This window comes from Chiloscyllium plagiosum, unplaced genomic scaffold, assembly GCF_037043375.1.
Source record: "Chiloscyllium plagiosum isolate Xiang-an unplaced genomic scaffold, Cpla_swu_hap1 HiC_scaffold_3, whole genome shotgun sequence".
Classification (NCBI taxonomy): Eukaryota; Metazoa; Chordata; class Chondrichthyes; order Orectolobiformes; family Hemiscylliidae; genus Chiloscyllium; species Chiloscyllium plagiosum.
This window is the reverse complement of record NW_028270141.1, coordinates 119651924-119669838: the sequence shown is the minus strand read 5'-3', so window position 1 is coordinate 119669838 and position 17915 is coordinate 119651924. Positions and strand designations below refer to the sequence as shown.

At 42.6% G+C, this 17915-nt stretch overlaps 1 protein-coding gene across 1 annotated transcript in view; it reads right to left on the bottom strand.

Moving 5' to 3' along the window:
• Positions 1 to 1144: 1144 nt before the first annotated feature.
• nr2e1 (nuclear receptor subfamily 2, group E, member 1) overlaps positions 1145 to 17915 on the bottom strand; it is a 37367-nt gene continuing 20596 nt past the window's right edge. Inside the window, exons 5-9 of the mRNA XM_043687081.2 lie at positions 13352 to 13498; positions 10085 to 10181; positions 8826 to 8975; positions 8160 to 8265; positions 1145 to 2549 (exon numbers count right to left, since the gene is read on the bottom strand). Coding sequence (XP_043543016.1) covers positions 2387 to 2549; positions 8160 to 8265; positions 8826 to 8975; positions 10085 to 10181; positions 13352 to 13498 — 663 coding nt within the window. The 3' untranslated portion in view covers positions 1145 to 2386. The remainder of the gene's footprint in view (positions 2550 to 8159; positions 8266 to 8825; positions 8976 to 10084; positions 10182 to 13351; positions 13499 to 17915) is intronic.

Genomic DNA, 17915 nt, shown 5'->3' with positions numbered 1-17915 from the left:
TCTGTTTGGCGTTTTCTTCCAAGGGTGTGCAGCTGAGGTGGATGGGCCCTGGTAAATGTGGGGATAAGGGGGAATGGTTGGATACTTTTTTTTAATGAAGACTCGTTGGGCCGAATAGACTCTCTGTGCCGTAACGATTCTGTGAAAAGACTGTCAAAAATCGGGCCAACGCAAATAGAAATTCTGCTGCCATGCAAGTAATACTGTAATGTGAAGGCTAGTGCTAAAGCGTATTACAATCTGGGCTGAGACATTTCACAGATAAGATATGCGAGGGTGTTGATGAACTTGTAAACGAGAATAAGGAATTTTACTTAGATGCGATGTGGAATCAAGGAATTAGTGAATTTTAACCAGGACAGGATGAGTGGAAGTGTAGGTAGGCGTTTTTTTTGTGGGGAGAGGGGGATATGGAGATCTATACGGACGACTTGGGATACCCGTGAGGAAAGATATTGCAAGAGTGAGGTATTAATCTAAGCCCAGTCAAGTGGCACTTCTGCCTGTGGGCCAAATGCTCTTAGTTCAAGACCCCGTTTGGGGCTTGTTGGCCAAGGAAGGAAAGTGAATGATGCGGCCCTTCCTCTCTGCTCCCTGTGGTGGGGGAAGAGGTTCACGAAGAAACCAGCTTCGAGTTAAGAGTCTGTGTGGAGTTTGCACATTCTCCCCGTGTCTGCGTGGGTTTCCTCCGGGTGCTCCGGTTTCCTCCCACAGTCCAAAGATGTGCAGGTTAAGTGAATTGGCCATGCTAAATTGCCCGTAGTGTTTGGTGGATTGGTCAGGGGTAAATGTAGGGGAATGGGTCTGGGTGGGTTGCTCTTCAAAGTGATTGAAATTCTGTTCACGTGGTCCCACCAATGAGGTTACTGCTGAAGCAGCTTTGAGCCGTGTTTGTGCTGAGTATATCGACGTGCACGAAGCTAAGATCTGGGCAAAGAACCTGTGATTCATTTCAGCAAATTGTACGCGCAGTTCACGGGTTTCGTTCTGAACTAAAGTTGCAACTTGGATGTTTCCAACTAAATATTTAGTGAAAATAAATTCCCTTAGAGCCTCGAGAAAAACATGTAAAAAATATAGCAACAGAACAGTGAAGTCTAAAACAGTCTTCTGACTCCGAGTTCTTGGTACTTTCAATAACTTAGCAGAACATCCGTTACTAGTTCTGAACATCGATATTTAATTGTAGAATTAACCTCTATTTCAAATGAATTACAAGAGTCCTAGCTTTGACAACTCAATTACATTTGATCCTTGTACAACAGAACGGCTCAACATACGTTCCGTGAGAGTATGTCCAAGTGCTGATTTCGTCAGTGCTATTTCACTGACCCCCGTGCTGAAAGATGAAACAACGTTCCCGATGAACGGCCTGGTTGAACGTGGGATCGTCCTTCTCCCACCGACTGTCGCTGGGCAGATTCACCAAATACCTCAAGAAAATAAAGAAAGGCACTTCTAAACGAGTCTGTGACAGGTCGGACATTCTCCAATGGCCTTCCATCTGGGCTGGGAACTGCTGGCCTGAGCTCCAGCTTTGCCTGCGGGTTGGCTTTATCTCTCGAACTGTCGCCCCTTCTGGTTTCAGAACTAAGTCACTGGACAGCGACCAGCGGGCAGGGTCCTTCAGTTCACACCTCCCATTCGGTTGGTCTAATTTGCACACGTGTCGAGCACACACCCATTTCTGTAAAGCGTCTTTGAGATGTTAAAAGAAGGGGAAAAATTAAAATGATCTACTAGGAAACACCGCTACCAGACAACCATGCAGGAACCTTCTCACATTTTTGACTAAGCGGCTGCTTTCTTACAGAATGGAACTCACCAGAACAGAACTTAGCAGGAGGTCGCAGTAATGAAACCCACTTGGTGGTTTAGCATGTGGTGTATTGGAAACATGAGGGAGCTATTAAGCGTTTGCCACATCGAAAGCACCCACAGTCCCCACACTGTAATTCCGTCTAGCTCCAAACTCAGCTCAAACGGGTCGACTAACCGACTAGTCGCCGAACACAAGATAAACTGGGACCGATTTTAACATCTTGCTCACCGCAAGCGATAGGAAAACGCGCTCACATTGAAATGTCAAGTGTGCCAAACATTCAGTGTTTTTTTAAGGGAAAGTAACATAAATCATCCAAGACTGAACTCACTAATCAAGGCGAAGTTCAAACAGAAATAATTTTAAAATGACAGGCAATTTTCAGATACGAATGGAGTGCTACACAGTTATTAACAATCCCCGGCCACAGTTTATGGAGGTTTATGAAAGTTTTGTTTTGATAGTAATGGCCGCGAGTTCTGTTAGTCCAGCTCAAGTACAAGCCGAAGAAGGTTTCACTTATGGTACCGGTGAAGTTGGTTATCTGTATGAACAGCTTTCCAGTTAAATGTCGCTGGACTTGTACATGTCTGACAAGAGTCTTGTGATGGGGACGTTTCCAATGGTTTTCTTGAAGAACACCTCTTCAATGGTGGAGGGGTTCACCGAGCGTAAAGCAGGCAGAAGTAGAAGCAACTTTCCAAAACGGCACGGTTGTGCTGGATATCTGGAAAAGACAGAGGAGAGGCGTGTTAGCATCTTGAACATGAAGGTTACCACCCCAGGTACCATGCTTTCAGAAAGAAGGGCCATGCAACTGGGCTGGCCTGCGCAGGAGGTTTGGTCATAGAGTCATAGAGATATACAGTACAACATAAAAGCCATTCGGCCCATCATCTGCCCGCCGAACAAAAATAGCCACCGAACCATTCTAATCCCATTTTTGGTGCTTCACCCCGCTTTGCGATTATAAAACGCATGTTTGTGACCACAGTTTCCCACGTGGCTATGGCAACTCTCATGACTAACCGGAAGAAGAATAAGCTAAAGGGGCTTTCGGCCATATGATGGGAAGGAAGTCATGTATTAACAGCATCAGATACATGATTAGATTCCCTACAGCGCGGAAACAGGCCATTTGGCTCAACCAGTCCACACCAAGCCTCCCGAAGAGTAACCCACCCAGATCCATTCCCCTTCTGACTAATGCAACATAGGAAGACAAATTCATCTGACCTGTAGAAAACCGGAGGAGACGCGCGCAAAATGTGCAAACTTGACACAGACAGTCGCCCGAGCTAGAATCGAACCTGGGACCCTGGTGCTATAAGGCAGCAGTGCAAGCCACCGTGCCGCCCCAGCGCTAAGCCAGCGACCCTGCTCTGTCGTTCAGTGAAATCATGCCTGACTTGATTGGAGCTTTAATTCCATTTCCCTGCTTGCCCTTCCTACATCTGGGCTCCAGAACTTGTCCAGTACCTTGTTGCAGAGTAACTGAAAAGTTAAACAAAAGCTAGAGGGAGCCTGCAATATTAAATCAATTTCTCCAAAGGGGGATTATAAAGTTAAAAATAATAGTGTTATTCTTATTTGTTTTTGCGGAGTTTGCAGTAAGGTGCAGTAAAACAACTATCTGTCGACAATTCGTTTCATATCTGTCATTGGAAAACTGTTAGAATCCATAGTAAAAAAGTAGTAAACAGACGTTTAGAAATACAATCTTTCAGAATCAGCATAAAGGGTGAATCATGTTTGACTAATAGATAGAGTTCTTTTGAAGATAGCACATGCAAAGTGGATAATAGGAACCTGTAGATGCAATATATCTGGATTTCCAGAAGAGATTTGAGAAGGTGTTGCACAAAAAGGTTAATGTACAAGGTAAGTTCACTTGGGGTTGGGGTAATTTATTAGCTTGGTCTCGATGCCGCAGGGGTCGGTCTATATTAAAGACTTTGGACACAGGGATAGAAGGGGCTATAGCCAAATTTGCAGCTCACAGTAAAATAGGTCGGAAAGGAAGTTGTAAGAAAGAAGTAAGACACTTACACATGGATATGGATAGGTGAATAGGCCAAACTTTGGCAGATGGAGTTTAATGTGGATAAGTGTAAGGTTATCCATTTGTCTGAAGAATAGAAAGTTAACTTTTTATCCAAATGGAGAGAAACTTCAGAGTGCTTTGGTGCAGAGGGATATGGGTGTCCTTATGCATGAATTGCAGAAAACTAGTATGAAGGGTGCAGCAGCTAATGCAGAATACAAATGGAATGTTGCAGGAAGGAAGTGTACAAGGCATTAGTGAGACCACACCCGAAGTATTACATATAGTTTTGGTCCCCTTACTAATGGAGGGATGTAGTTGCATTGGAGGCAGTTCAGAGGAGGTTCACTAGATTGATTCCAGAGGTGAGGAGCATGTCTTGTCAAGAGAGATTGAGAAGTTTAAGCCTGTATGTTCTGACATTTAGAAGAAAGAGGGAAAAAAACTAATTGACACATATACGATGCTAAAGGAGATTGAAAAAGTAGATGTAGAAAAAAAAGTTTCCTCATGTGGGTAATTTAGGATGAACACAGCTAAAATGTTTGTAGAAGAATTGCTCACATTCTTTTCAAGATATGGACGGCCCACAGAAATACAGATCAAGGGTCATAATGTACATCAAAATTATTTAAGGAAGTTATAGGTAGCTTAGGAATAAAACAATTCTAATCCACCATCTAACATCCAGAATTGCAGGGAACATTAAAAGGTGGCATCACACTTTAAAGACTATATTGAGGGCTTATAGACAAGGCTATCCAGAGGATTAGGATAAAAGATTTCCCCATTTGTACTTTTGGTAATTAGGAATGCACCTAATGAATCAACCAAATTCAGGTCATTTGAATTAATGTTTGGGCACAAGGTGAGAGGACCACTGAAATTAATTAAGGAGAAATTAGCAAATCAGAGGTCAGAGACTACATATTTGGACTATGTGTCAAAATTTAGACAGGGTTTAAATAGAATGGGTGATTTGGCTAGACAGCATTTAAAAGTAGCAATGGAACAGGGCACAAACAAAATATCACAAATTTACAATTTTGCTAGTGGAGATAACGTGTTAGGTATTACTCCCAGTGATAGGTGAACCTTTAAAAGTTTATTGGGCCTTTTCAAATTGAAAGGAAATTGATAAGAATGCCAGATAGAAAGAAATCTCATAGAGTGTGTCAAGTGAATGCACACAAAAGGTATTTTGACAGGGAAGGAGCACAATAGGAGAATATGTTACCAGTTACAACACAGAATAAAGAACCAAGTTCTGATGATTCTGAATTTGGCACTCCTCAAATTAAACTGGACATTAAGAAAGTTCTCAAAAATTGGGATAAAAAGATTTGAGTTACCTTCCAGACAAAAATCAAAATGACCCGAAATAGTTTTTACAATCACATAGGGATTGTGGGAATAAGCTGGGAAGTGCTAATCTAATTACATTTGATGTAGATATAGGAAATGCTGTTCCAATTAAGCAACATCCTTATAGGCCTAACCATGTAAAGTTGGTACAAATTTAAAAAGAGATTGAAAACATGTTCAAAGATAATATAATTGAAGTGTGTTGCAGTGAATGGAGCTCACCTATTGTAATGGTATGAAAGCCAAATGGTACCCAATGAATATGTGTGGGCTGTTGTAAAGGCAATGCAGTTGCAAATTCTGACTCATATTCTGTTCCATGTTTGAAAGACTGCATTGAGAAGATGGGACAAGCTACTTGTATTTCAAAGTTGGACTAATTCAGAGGATACTGGCAGGTACTTTTATCCACAACAGTGAAGGAAGTTTTGGCTTTCATGGCATAAAATGGACTTTACCAGAATAAAGTCATGCTATTTGGTATGAAGAATGCACCAGCTACATTTCAAAGACTAACGCATAAGGTCATTTCAGGATTACCCAATTGTGTGTTGTATATAGATGATCTGGAGGCTTTTAGTCACACATGGAAGGAACATTTGGAGCATCTAGCAGAATTATTCAATGGACTTCAGGAGGCTCAGTGATATAGCTGGTTAAGAGTGAGTTCACAAAAGCCAAGTCATGCTCCTGGTCCATGCTTTTGGACATGGACAAATGGCCCTTTGGGATGTAAAACAAAGGTGGAGTTTCCCATACCATTGATGAAGAGGAAAATAATATGATTCCTGGGACTGAGTTTTTTAAATCAGAAATTAATACTGAAATTTAGTAGTGCTGTTGCTCCACAACTGATCTGTTGAAGAATTTCAGTGGATGGAAGAGTGTCAGAAGGCATTTAACAACCTGAAAGTTGTATTGACTACTGCTTTGGTGTTAGCCACACCAAACTACAAAAAACCATTCAAAGTAGCTATCAATGCTGATCATGTAGGTGTCGGTGCTGCACTTTTACATGAAGGTAACAAGAGAATAGAAAGACCTATTGGATATTTTTCCAAAAAAGCTGAGTATTCATCACCAGAAATATTCCACAACTGAAAAGGAGGACTTGTGTTTGATGTTAGCATTGCAACATTTCGATATTTATGTTGCTGGTAATGTTTCCGAGACACTTGTGTATACTGATCATAACTGCTTAAAGATTTTGGAAAACTTTAAGAATGAAAATTCCAGATGATTTAAATGGAGCTTATTAGTGCAACCATTCAATTTGAAAATTATACGCGTGAGCAGGATGAGAGAACATAATTGTTGATGTGTTGATGAGTGAAGACAGGGGTGCTTGGTGGCGGAAGAAACAGATTGAAATGGATTGTAGTACTGAATGTTTGCATGCTTAGAATCAATGTAATGTACATGTATTGTAATGTATTAATAGCCTAAAGTTTTTTTTAAAATGAAGCAGTCTTTTATATTGATAGTTGAGTTGTTTTAAAGAGGGAGGTGCTTTGTCCTTTTTTTTATTCAGAAAAGTTGAGACAGAGGTGATGGGCAGTCTGTTCCAAGCCAATAAAGTGAACAGCTTGTCAGGCCTTGGATTTTTTTTTTTGAAGTTGGAACAATAGAAGCTGCATGAAGGGATAGTGTCAAGCTTTCAGAGAACCAGGATTTTAGTTTAACTTTCAGTAGCTATTGGGGTTTGGAAGCTTGCTCACTGCTCCAGCAAAATATTTACATTCTCTCTCTCCCTCTCTCTCTCTCTCTCTCTCTCTCTCAGAGATTTCTTTTGATATTCTTTCCTCTTGGATTGGAGTATTGCATGTGAGACAGTCTATTTTACTGAATTTGCCTTTTCCAAGGGTGTGTTTATGGGATATTACTATATCAGAATAGTCGCTGTATAGGAGTTCTATACTGTAATCTATTATTCCATCAAATTGTTTAATAGAGCTGTTATGCTAATTCTTCTTTCTTTTGTTTGTATTTTGACAATAGTGTAAGAATAAAGTGCATTTTTCTTCAAGCCTGGTAGTTTGGTCAATCGAGTTGCACCTTACAAATAAGAAAAAGTTGGGCTCCAGGCTATCTTTTGAATATATTTTGAGGGGGGTTAGACTGGTCCATAACAGCTGATATATGGGAAGTAACATTCATGTCTCACAGCTGACAGGCAAAGATCGTTTCCAGCAAGAGAGAATTGAACCATCACTCCTTCACATTCAATAGCATTACCATCACCAAATCCCCACTATCAACACTGTGGGAGTTATCATTGACTAGATACAGAACTGGGCAAGTCACTATGGACTCGGTAGCAGGTCAGAGGTTAGGAATTATGCAGCTATTAATTCACGTCCTGACTTCCCAAAGCATGTGCATAATCTACAAGGCACATATCAACTATTCTATTGGAATGCTGTCTACTTGTCTGGATGGTGCAGCTCCAACAATGCTCAATATCATCTAGAACAAAACAACCCATTTGACTGACAGCCCATCTGACCCACCTTTAACATTCACTCCTATCACCACCAAAACACAGTGTCAGCAGTGTGTATTGTCAACAAGATGCACTGCAATTCACTCACCCACCCTCCTTTGAGGGCACCTTCCATTTATGACCTCTACTACCTGGAAAAATAAGGGCAGGAGGTGGGAAATGCTGCCACCTGTATATTCCCCACTCAAGCCACACATCATCCTGACTTGGAAATATATTGCCCTTCCTTTGTGGTGTCTGGGTCAAAATGCTGGAACCCCCTCCCTAACCACACTGTGGGTCTAGATACATCAGCGGTTCAAAAGACAGCTCACTACCACCTTCACCAGGACAATAAGGATGACCAATTCTGCTGGCCGAACCTGTGACACCCAGATTCCCTCATGCCTTAGCTGCAACCCTATTAGGAACCTACTCTCCTTTACCTGGTGTGGATGTAGCTGTTCAAAGTCAGCTGAGCTTCGTCCTGCAATGCTGCGATTGCTGAAGCATTCCGGAAATTTCTAAGTTCTGAGCCACTCTGAGTAGGAACTAAGAAACGAAAGTGAAAAAAAACAGACCTTCTGTCAGTGAGCTGTTATAGAGTCACGTGAATAAGCGCAAAATGAGTAACTTACCAAGTTGTTAAAAATTGTTAAAACCAAATTGTTAAAAATCGCAATCACTGTGACAATCTGCAATAGTCGATCTAAAGGCTTAACAGCATTAAATATGTTAAATGCTTGTGCACTTCCAGCAGTTTTATTTGTGGAGTGATTGTATCGATCTTTTGTAAAAACTAACCACTTGAGAAGAACGTTATGATAATTGAAACTTCGCAACTTGTTAATATTGGAAAGAAGCAAGTCAGACTGGGATATCTGATCTCAGTTTTGTTTCGAAAATCTGAGGGTGTTTTGTTCTGGGTAGAAGTTTAGTACGTGTTGCCCTGCTTTGAAAGAGGAGCTAACAGGTCTCAGCTTTCCAGGGTAGCCCTCAGCCCTCACACCGGGTCACTTCTGCAATCCCATTCGTGGCTCTGAAGCTCAAATTCGCGGTGAGGTTTAACGAGGACGTTGGCACCGCGAGTCCAGAACAGGCTGTGGATTTACCCGCTTTAAAAGTCACGATACATTTCAAACAGGCGAATTCGGTGGCGTCCACCCGGAGCTGCCGGAACCGCGCTACCACCTCCTGCAGGGCGTGGATCTCTGCAATGATCTTGTTCAACTTCTGCGAGTCCGTGTTCTCACTGTTCATCCCTACAGAGAGAGAGAGAGAAAGTGACGAGGGAAATGGACCAAGTCACTGATCCTTAAATGTTACCGTTTCTGCCGCAGTCGCTTCAGTGTTTTCTTTGAAACCAAGGTACTGCGGCTGGATTGCTTTGCGGAATGTAGGATTTCACGGAGTTACAGTAAGCGGCAGGGAGCGCGGTGCCCTTCAGCCTGATGCTATCAAATCGACTTCATCCGGCTGTACCATCCCAGGTTGTAAAAGATGTTGACAAGAAATATTTTGCAATGTTTGTATTACCTGGAGAATTAGTCTTGTGACGCGTTTGGCTCTAACACGGTATGTCTGTTGTAGGTGTGGGAGAGGGGTGTAACGATAAAGGGAGGGACTGGGGCTAGGGAGGAAAGGGATGGTAGCGGGGACGGGGAGAGGGACGGATTTGGGCAGGGAGGTGGGATGCTGCGTCTCCCGACTGAGCTTCGCTTTTACTAACACATCTCCGATAGCAGAGGTCTGACATGGATTTTCAGAAGCTGGTGGGAGGGCGGGATGGAAGGGGTTACAGATGCAACTCTCATATCAGCGCTCACCTGGGAAACGGTGGGATGTGAGGGTCAGCTTTGCATGTGAATCACGGTGGATGACAGCTCCCGAAGAGTGTGGTGCTGGAAAAGCACAGCCGGTCAAGCAGCATCCGAAGAGCAGGAGAATCGATGTTTCGAGCATAAACCCTCCGAAATGTCGATTCTCCTGCTCCTCGGTTGCTGCCTGAGCGGCAGTGCTTTTCCAGCACCACACTCTTCGACACTGACCTCCAGCATCTGCAGTCCTCTCTCTCCTGGATGACAGCTGCCAACAACCTATTAGAGCAGTCCACATAGATGTGATGCTCTCGATGGAGAACTGTATGTAAGACTCAGTGCCGCCCCAGTCACGCGGACAGAGACTGTGAAACACACGGAGATTATTGGGCCAGTGAGGCCAATGGTCCCTGGTAGAGGAAGATCTGCATAAAATAACATCGAATATCCAACGACGCCAATGGAACATTTTCGGACATTTTCACTAGCTTAGGTGACATTTACCAGAATGATAAATAAGTGCTATCTTTGAATCTTTAAAAAAAGCCACTTACCAGATACAGCTAGTAAAGTACTCGAATCGATAGGAATAGCCCACTGCGCTATTCCCAGAACAAAAAGTTCCCTCCAGGCATCTTCCAGAAGAATTAGCTAGAATGAGACAAAAATGAGCACTTATTTTCAACAATACCAGCTTTCATTTTGCAGCTTAATAACACAATGCTTGGAGCAACCAAACTGGAAGGATATTTTAAAGGATTTTCTCGACATTGTGTAATTTTCACCACTACCCTGTGGTGAACCTGACATCCCAGATTATTCTCAGTCTCTGCGGAATTCCTGAGTTTCCTGTCCTTTCGCACCTTTGCAAATTCCGTCTGGAACCTCAGATCTGATCCGCCCTCTGCATGTCCTTTCTGCTCATTATCCTACAGAGTGGAAACATCGACTTCAGGTCACTCACCACTCATGCCCCAGAATCCAGAAATTAGCTTTTTTTAAAAATCTCGCTCTTTTACAATAAACAAATCACTTCATATGAAATCAAGCCATGATTGAATGGCGGAGTGGAATCGATGTGCCAAATGGCCTTCCTTCCACTCCTATGTCGTATGGTCTTAAATAAAACCAAAAATTGCTGGAGAATCTCAGGCGGTCTGGCAGCATCTGTAGGGGGAAAGAAGTTAACTTTCGAGTCCAGTTACTCTTCGCGAAACATTACCTCTGTTTTTCTCTCCCCTCAGATGTTGCCAGACCTGCTGAGTTTCTCCAGCGCTTTCTAGTTTTGTTTCAGATCTCCAGCGCCCCCAGTTCTTTGCTTTAGATTAAATCACTTAATATGCTGTTTTGAGCTTAAACAAAGGATTGGCATATGGACGAGTTGGCAGATTATCTTTTAAACATCTTAAAAGTCTATTCACACAGTCAAAGTGATTTGGATATTAGCTGTGGGGTTTTTGTAGCAGAGCTTTCCTAGTTCGATTCCTTCCCATTTCCAAGTGGGAATTGAATTAGCGGGTTTGCTGAAGACTGTGGCGGCTGAGTGATGTTGTCCAGGCAAAGCGACCTGCTAAGGCTAGTCATATTGCCATGCTGAGGTACAGGGTATGGGTTTGGTACCTCCAGGCAAGTGCAGGTAAAATCGGAAGCAGTTATGTTCTTCTTAATCTCTAAACAAAAAGAAAAAGCACATAAAAGACGTAGGAGTAGGTTTCAGGTACAACTGATGTAGAATCCTGAGGTGGTTTAAAATAGATCCCAACTTGGAATGCATCTTTTCAACATAAAGTTTAATCCTCTACTGTGAACTATTCTGATTTAGACTTACATTTTAAATCAACTTGTTCAGGCACGGAACTTGATCAAATGGCCCATTGGCCGAGGAGTGGCAGATGGAGCCAGACTTATACACTTAATGGTAAGGTCCTGGGGAGTGTTGCTGAACAAAGAGACCTTGGAGTGCAGATTCATAGCTCCTTGAAAGTAGAGTCGCAGATAGCTGGAGAGAAGAAGGTGTTGGTATGCTTGCCTTTATTGGTCAGAGCATTGAGAATAAGAGTTGGGAGGTCGTGTTGTGGCTGTACAGGACATTGGTTAGGTCACTTTTGGAATATTGTGTGCAATTCTGGCCTCTCTGCTAAAGGAAGGATGTTGTGAAACTTGAAAGGGTTCAGAAAAGATTTACAAGGAAGTTGCCAGGGTTGGGTGATTTGAGTTATTGGGAGAGGCTGAATAGGCTGGGACTGTTTTCTCTGGATCATCTGAGGTTGAGGGGTGGCCTTATAGAGGTTTATAAAATCATAAGGGGCATGGGTAGGGTAAATAGGCAAGGTATTCCTCCCGGCGTGGGGGTGTCCAAAACTAGAGGCCATAGGTTTAGGATGAGAGTGGAAAGATTTAAAAATGACCTGAGGGGCAACTTTTCACGCAGAGGGTGGTACGTGTATGGAATGAGCTGCCAGAGGAAGTGGTGGAGGCTGGTACAATTAAGCATTTAAAAGGCTTCTGGATGGGTATATGAATAGGAAGGGTTTGGAGGGATATGGGCCAAATACTGGTAAATGGGACTAGATTTATTTAGGATATCTGGTCGGCATGTAAGAGTTGGACCTAAGGGTCTGTTTCCAAGCTGTACATCTCTGTGACTCTGTAACTCCAGGAGATACGTGACTGAGTGTGCGGTACTTGAACCTGGACCTTTTGGTCTACTATTCCAGTTTCACCCCCTTAAAATCATTTATCAAACTTTTTTCTCCGAATTTTATGTCCACACTAGACATTGCTAATCCTCCCCCTTGTTTACATTGGCGAGATACCGGTGTTTGGCTGGGGCGGACAAAGTCAGAAGCCACACCTGAGGAAGGGGCAGCGCTCCAAAAGCTTTGATTTCAGATGAATCTGTTGGACTATAACTTAGTGTCGTGTGACTTCTGACCTCGTTTGTGATTAGATGCCCTACAGTGTGGACACAGGCCCTTCGGCCGAACCAGTCCACACTGGCCCTCCGAAGACTAACCCACCCAGACCCATTTCCCTCTGACTAATGCACCTAACACTATGAGCAATTTAGCATGGCCAATTCACCTACTTGCACATCTTTGGACTGTGGGAGGAAACCGGAGCACCCGGAGGAAACCCACGCAAACACGGGGAGCATGTGCAAACTCCACACACAGTTGGAATTGAACCTGGATCCCTGGCGTTGTGAGGCAGCACTGAGCCATCGTGTCGCCCACCACTGTACCTCCAGCAGTGGTCCTTTTTCTTAATTAGGCAAAAGTGAGGACTGCAGGTGCTGGAAACCAGAGTCTAGATTAGAGTGATGCTGGAAAAGCACAGCAGGTCAGGCAGCATCCCAGGAGCAGGAAAATCGACGTTTCGGGCAAAAGCCCTTCATCAGGAATGATGAAGGGCGATTGCCCGAAACGTCGACTTTCCTGATCCTGGGATGCTGCCTGACCTGCTGTACTTTTTCTTAATTAACTCATTCAAACGTGTATGAGATATCTCTGGAGTGGGTGGATTTGAAGGCGGGCTTTCTCCCTCAGAGGTAGGGGCATGTCCTCTGGGCTAGAAGAACCTTTCCCAAACTTACTGAAGAAAGGACACCCACTCACTCCACAAGCAAGCCTTTCGTTAAGAGTAACCCGCCTCATGATCGTGCGGCAGCACCTCCATTGGGAGCTGCATTTCAGTGTTAATCTGCTGAGGCTCCCGTCCCTTTTGATTGTCGCCTTTGCATGTTTCTATCCTCACCCGGAGCTGTTTGCGGTTTAACCTGAGTGGAAGGGGAGGCGGTGGTGAGAATCGATTCTACTCACCTGATCCGGGAACGGGAGTGTGGAAAACGCGGGTACACTCTTGGCCCATTTGATACTCATGAAGAGAAGTCTGGCAGCGGATTCGCAGACGGATTCGGTCGCTACTTCATACAGGTACATTGGTGTGCCGTTAACCTCGTGGGGGTACTGCCGGAAGAGTTCACAGTGTCATGTACTTTACTGTTCAGAAGAGAATTGACCGAGCAGAACAACATCTTGGCGATGCAGTGTACTCACCGAAAGGACTGCATCAATATGCATGGCCATCCGTTTGTTTCTCAAGTTTTTGTTTCGAAAGTGGAAACTACTAAAACTGCCTGGACGCGAACTCTCATCCTGTGCTGACTTACCTATACTGGCTCCTTCCTTAGAGTACCACGATTTTTAAAAGATGTTGATGCTCCTGGTCTGTTACTATCATTTTTATGGTTTACTACATTTCTTAATTTTCTTCTAATTATCTGCAAACTTTGAAATTATGCCTTGTGCAGACAATTCCAGGTGAAAAAGAGAATTGGTTAGAGTACACACCGCTAGAAACAGCACCATACACACTGCAGTCTGAAAAAGCAACTGCTCATATTCACTCACTGCTTTACATTCTTTAACCATCTCCCCATGTACTCATACTACAGACTTCCTTTAACCCCACAGACTTTCCTTACACTCAAAAGTCTATTATTTACTTTAATACTAATGTCATTTCAAAGTTCATATTTTAAAGAGAGCTGCGTTTTTAAAATTTTTGTATCCTTGATGATGGGCTGAAATGGGAAAATAACTTTTAAAAATCTAACATTGCTGCACCTTTTGAAAATAAATAACTTGACATTTGTTCTAAGTGCTGTTATGCCATTCGTGCAGGTAGTGGGGGGAAAGCTCAGGTACAGAAGGGCTATGGCTGGGGGCTATGTGCTAATAATGATTTCGCTGGCAAAAATCTCAGACTGGTCTGAGAACTAGCGACCAGTTACCAGTTGCAAAGGCTTCCTGCCTACCAACAATTAAGCGATTGGCTTTCACTTAAACATTTCTGAACGGCATAAGAATGTAAATATTTGGAGAAGACATTGGATCTCTGCAAGCACAGTAGCTGTCTCTTTTCTCTGCAGTAAAGTCACTTTAACCTTGTCATTGCTGTAAGCTGTGGCTTTAACTGGTAAACCAGCAACTGCATAAGTGTGAATTATCCACCACTATCTTCTGCAAGTAAGCGAAGGTATCTGGAGAAGAAGAATCAAGGAACAGCACATCATTATAAGCCAAAAGAACCATCTCAGGGACTTTGTAAATGGGGACCATTGAATGGTCATCAGGCCATTGAGACTGATGCTTTTTATTTCTTGTCTTGTCGTGTGTGTGTGTGTGTGTGTGTGTGGGGGGGGGGTTGGGGGGGAGGGGGGGGGTTGCTGGCTGGTGGAGCGGGCAAGGGTAGGCGTTTGTAAGGAAGTAGAGTTTTAACTAATGGAAACTAGTATAAGCTGATCATAATTGTTTATATCGGAACAGGAATAGACCATTCAGTCCCTCGAACTTGCTCCACCATTCAATGAGTTCATTGCTAATTTTTGGCCTAATTCCCTACATTTGTCTTTGGCCCATATCCCTCAATACCTTTGCTTAATAAATCATTATCTATCTCAAAGTTAAAATTAACAAATTATCTATAGTATGAATCCATTAATTTGCTAAAGTCATCCTTATTAAGTACAGAAATCTACTCCATGTTTTCTGTCAACATGGGTCTAAAAGACTGATAAAATTGGGAATTTTGTGTCCTTTCATAAAACCTTCAGTTTTTGCAATGAGTACAGAAACCATGGAGCTTTATTTCCAGGTTGGAGTCCCACTGAGGTGATCCAAGTTTGGGACCTCATCCTGGATTGACTTGAAACAAAGGCAATAAGGATATAGGCGTGGCACTTGGAAATAAAACAGCTAAGGGAAACACTAAGTACTGTGCTGCACATAAGACATGGCGCTATAATGGCAAAAAAATTCATACAAGTGATAGAGGTTTCTCAGACAGTCTAAGGGAACTTTCAAAACTTAGGTTGAATGAATAAATGGGTAAACTGGACGAAACATTGCCTGGCAGATGATAATTCAGTGATAATTGAGGCCTGGCATAACACTTGGAAGCAATACAAGAGAGACCAAGTATTCTGGGGAGTGAAACATCAGAATTGTATGATACACATTTATGGTCAAAACAGGTTGAGCATGAAGAGAGAATGAAGAAAATAGAGATGGCAGATGAAGATAAAGAAAAATATAAGGATAAGGAGATAGAATTGAAAGAACTGAAATGAAAAAACCTAGTTAAAACCACATTAGAAAGTGAAAACAAGAGGATATGATTATTAGCTTAAAATGGTGTCTTTGACACAGAAGACATTAAATGCTGATACAAGTCTTGATGCAAAGAACCTGAGTCATAATTTGAAGTCCAGTAAGGAAAAATTAAAGTTTGCACAGGCCAATTTTAAGGAAAATAATGTGGTGCCATTCTTTATTTTATCTGAGAAAATAGCAAAAAAAATGATTTTAGCATTAGGGGACTGGATGCTGCTCATGCAGACTCAGTTGTCAAGAAGAGCACAGAACATTTATGCTTCACTGTCAGAGGAGGTTTATAACACTATAAAGACAACATATTGGCTGCCTATAAGTAAGTGCCTGAGGCAATAGATTAATGTTCCAGAATTTAAGGAAGCCCAGGCAAACGGTTGAACTCAAAACGGTTAAGCAAAATAATTTAAAATAAGCATTAGAAGTCAAAATCATGTAAGGAGCTCTTAGACAGATTGTTGTCCTAAAGGAATACAAAAACTCATTACTTTCCATAATAAGAATGCATATTGCAGACAAAAGGTCTGCAATTGCTAGACAAGCAGCAATAATGGTCGAAAGCGCCCAGGCGGCCGGGCGCGACCCACTCCGGGGACAGTGGCAGATGGGGAGTTTGACTGGGGCAGTACACCTGTCACACCGTAACGCAGGTGTCCTAAGGTGAGCACAGGGAGGACAGAAACCTCCCATGGAGCAGAAGGGCAAAAGCTCGCTTGATCTTGATTTTCAGTAGAGTACAGACCGTGAAAGCGTGGCCTCACGATCCTTCTGACCTTTTGGGTTTTAAGCAGAAGGTGTCAGAAAAGTTACCACAGGGATAACTGGCTTGTGGCGGCCAAGCGTTCATAGCGATGTCGCTTTTTGATCCTTCGATGTCGGCTTTTCCTATCATTGTGAAGTAGAAATAAATAAAAAAATTAAAAATACAAGATGATTAGGGGCTTAGATAGGGTTGACCGTGAGAACCTTTTTCCACGTATGGAGTCAGCTATTACGAGGGGGCATAGCTTTAAATTAAGGGGTGGTAGGTATAGGACAGATGTTAGGGGTAGGTTCTTTACTCAGCGAGTCGTGAGTTCATGGAATGCCCTGCCAGTAGCAGTGGTGGACACTCCCTCTTTATGGGCATTTAAGCGGGCATTGGATAGGCATATGGAGGATAGTGGGCTAGTGTAGGTTAGGTGGGCTTGGATCGGCGCAACATCGAGGGCCAAAGGGCCTGTACTGCGCTCTATTCTTCTATGTTCTATATTCTATGTTCTATGTAATGGCTGACCATTATTCATAAGGCAAAACTATTTTTCTGTCAACCTCAAAAATGTGAAAGGGATAGAGAATAGGAAAGTGAAAGGAAAACAAGTAACCAAGATAAAGAATACATAACTGGAAATGCCCCAAGGTCTCCTCATATCAGAAGACGAGGTACTGAGAGTGGAGGTGCAAATTGGAAGCTAAGGTGTTTCTTTTGTGACAAGGCAGGACACCTTCATTCAAAATGCCAGAGATTGCAAGGGAAGGCCCTGTGAATTAATGGAGTTTATAAGAGTAAATTTTAAAAGGAAGTGCAAAGGGAAAAATATCACAGATCTGGTTGTAGCTTTGACTACAGCTAAAAGATTGTGGTTAACACTGCTGTGAGTGCAGAAGTACACAGGGTAGATGAGAGATATGAAGAGATTTTGACTGAAGGAAAGCATGTTTTCTTCAAAGAAACATACAAACCCATTAATAATGCTAAGGAATACTGGCTAATGAAAATCTTTGCTGGAGAAGGAATTAAGTTTTCCTTCCAGACAATTCAGTGAAATCCAATGTGCTAATGCATGGGTAAAGTGGAGAGTATACCCAATTCCATTGTACAAAGTCATATTGGAGTTTAACTTGATGATAAGAGTTGTATTAATGGGGTAGCTAAGAACATAAGTTGATTTTCTTCTGGGGAATAATAAAGCAGAAGTGAAAGTTATAGATTCATCTATAGTCATGGAAAAGAGAGGCTTAAGAGATAGGGCAATTTCAAGTACAGAGATAAAAGCAAAATACTATGGATGCTGGAAATTTGAAACAAACCAGAAATGCTGGAGACACTCAGCAGTGCTGGCACCATCTGTGGAGAGAGAAACAGAGTTAACATTTTGAGTCTGGTATGACTCTTCCTTAGAACTGAGGTTGCAAGAACAGGTTATGGTATTTTATAGTAACCAGAGCAATG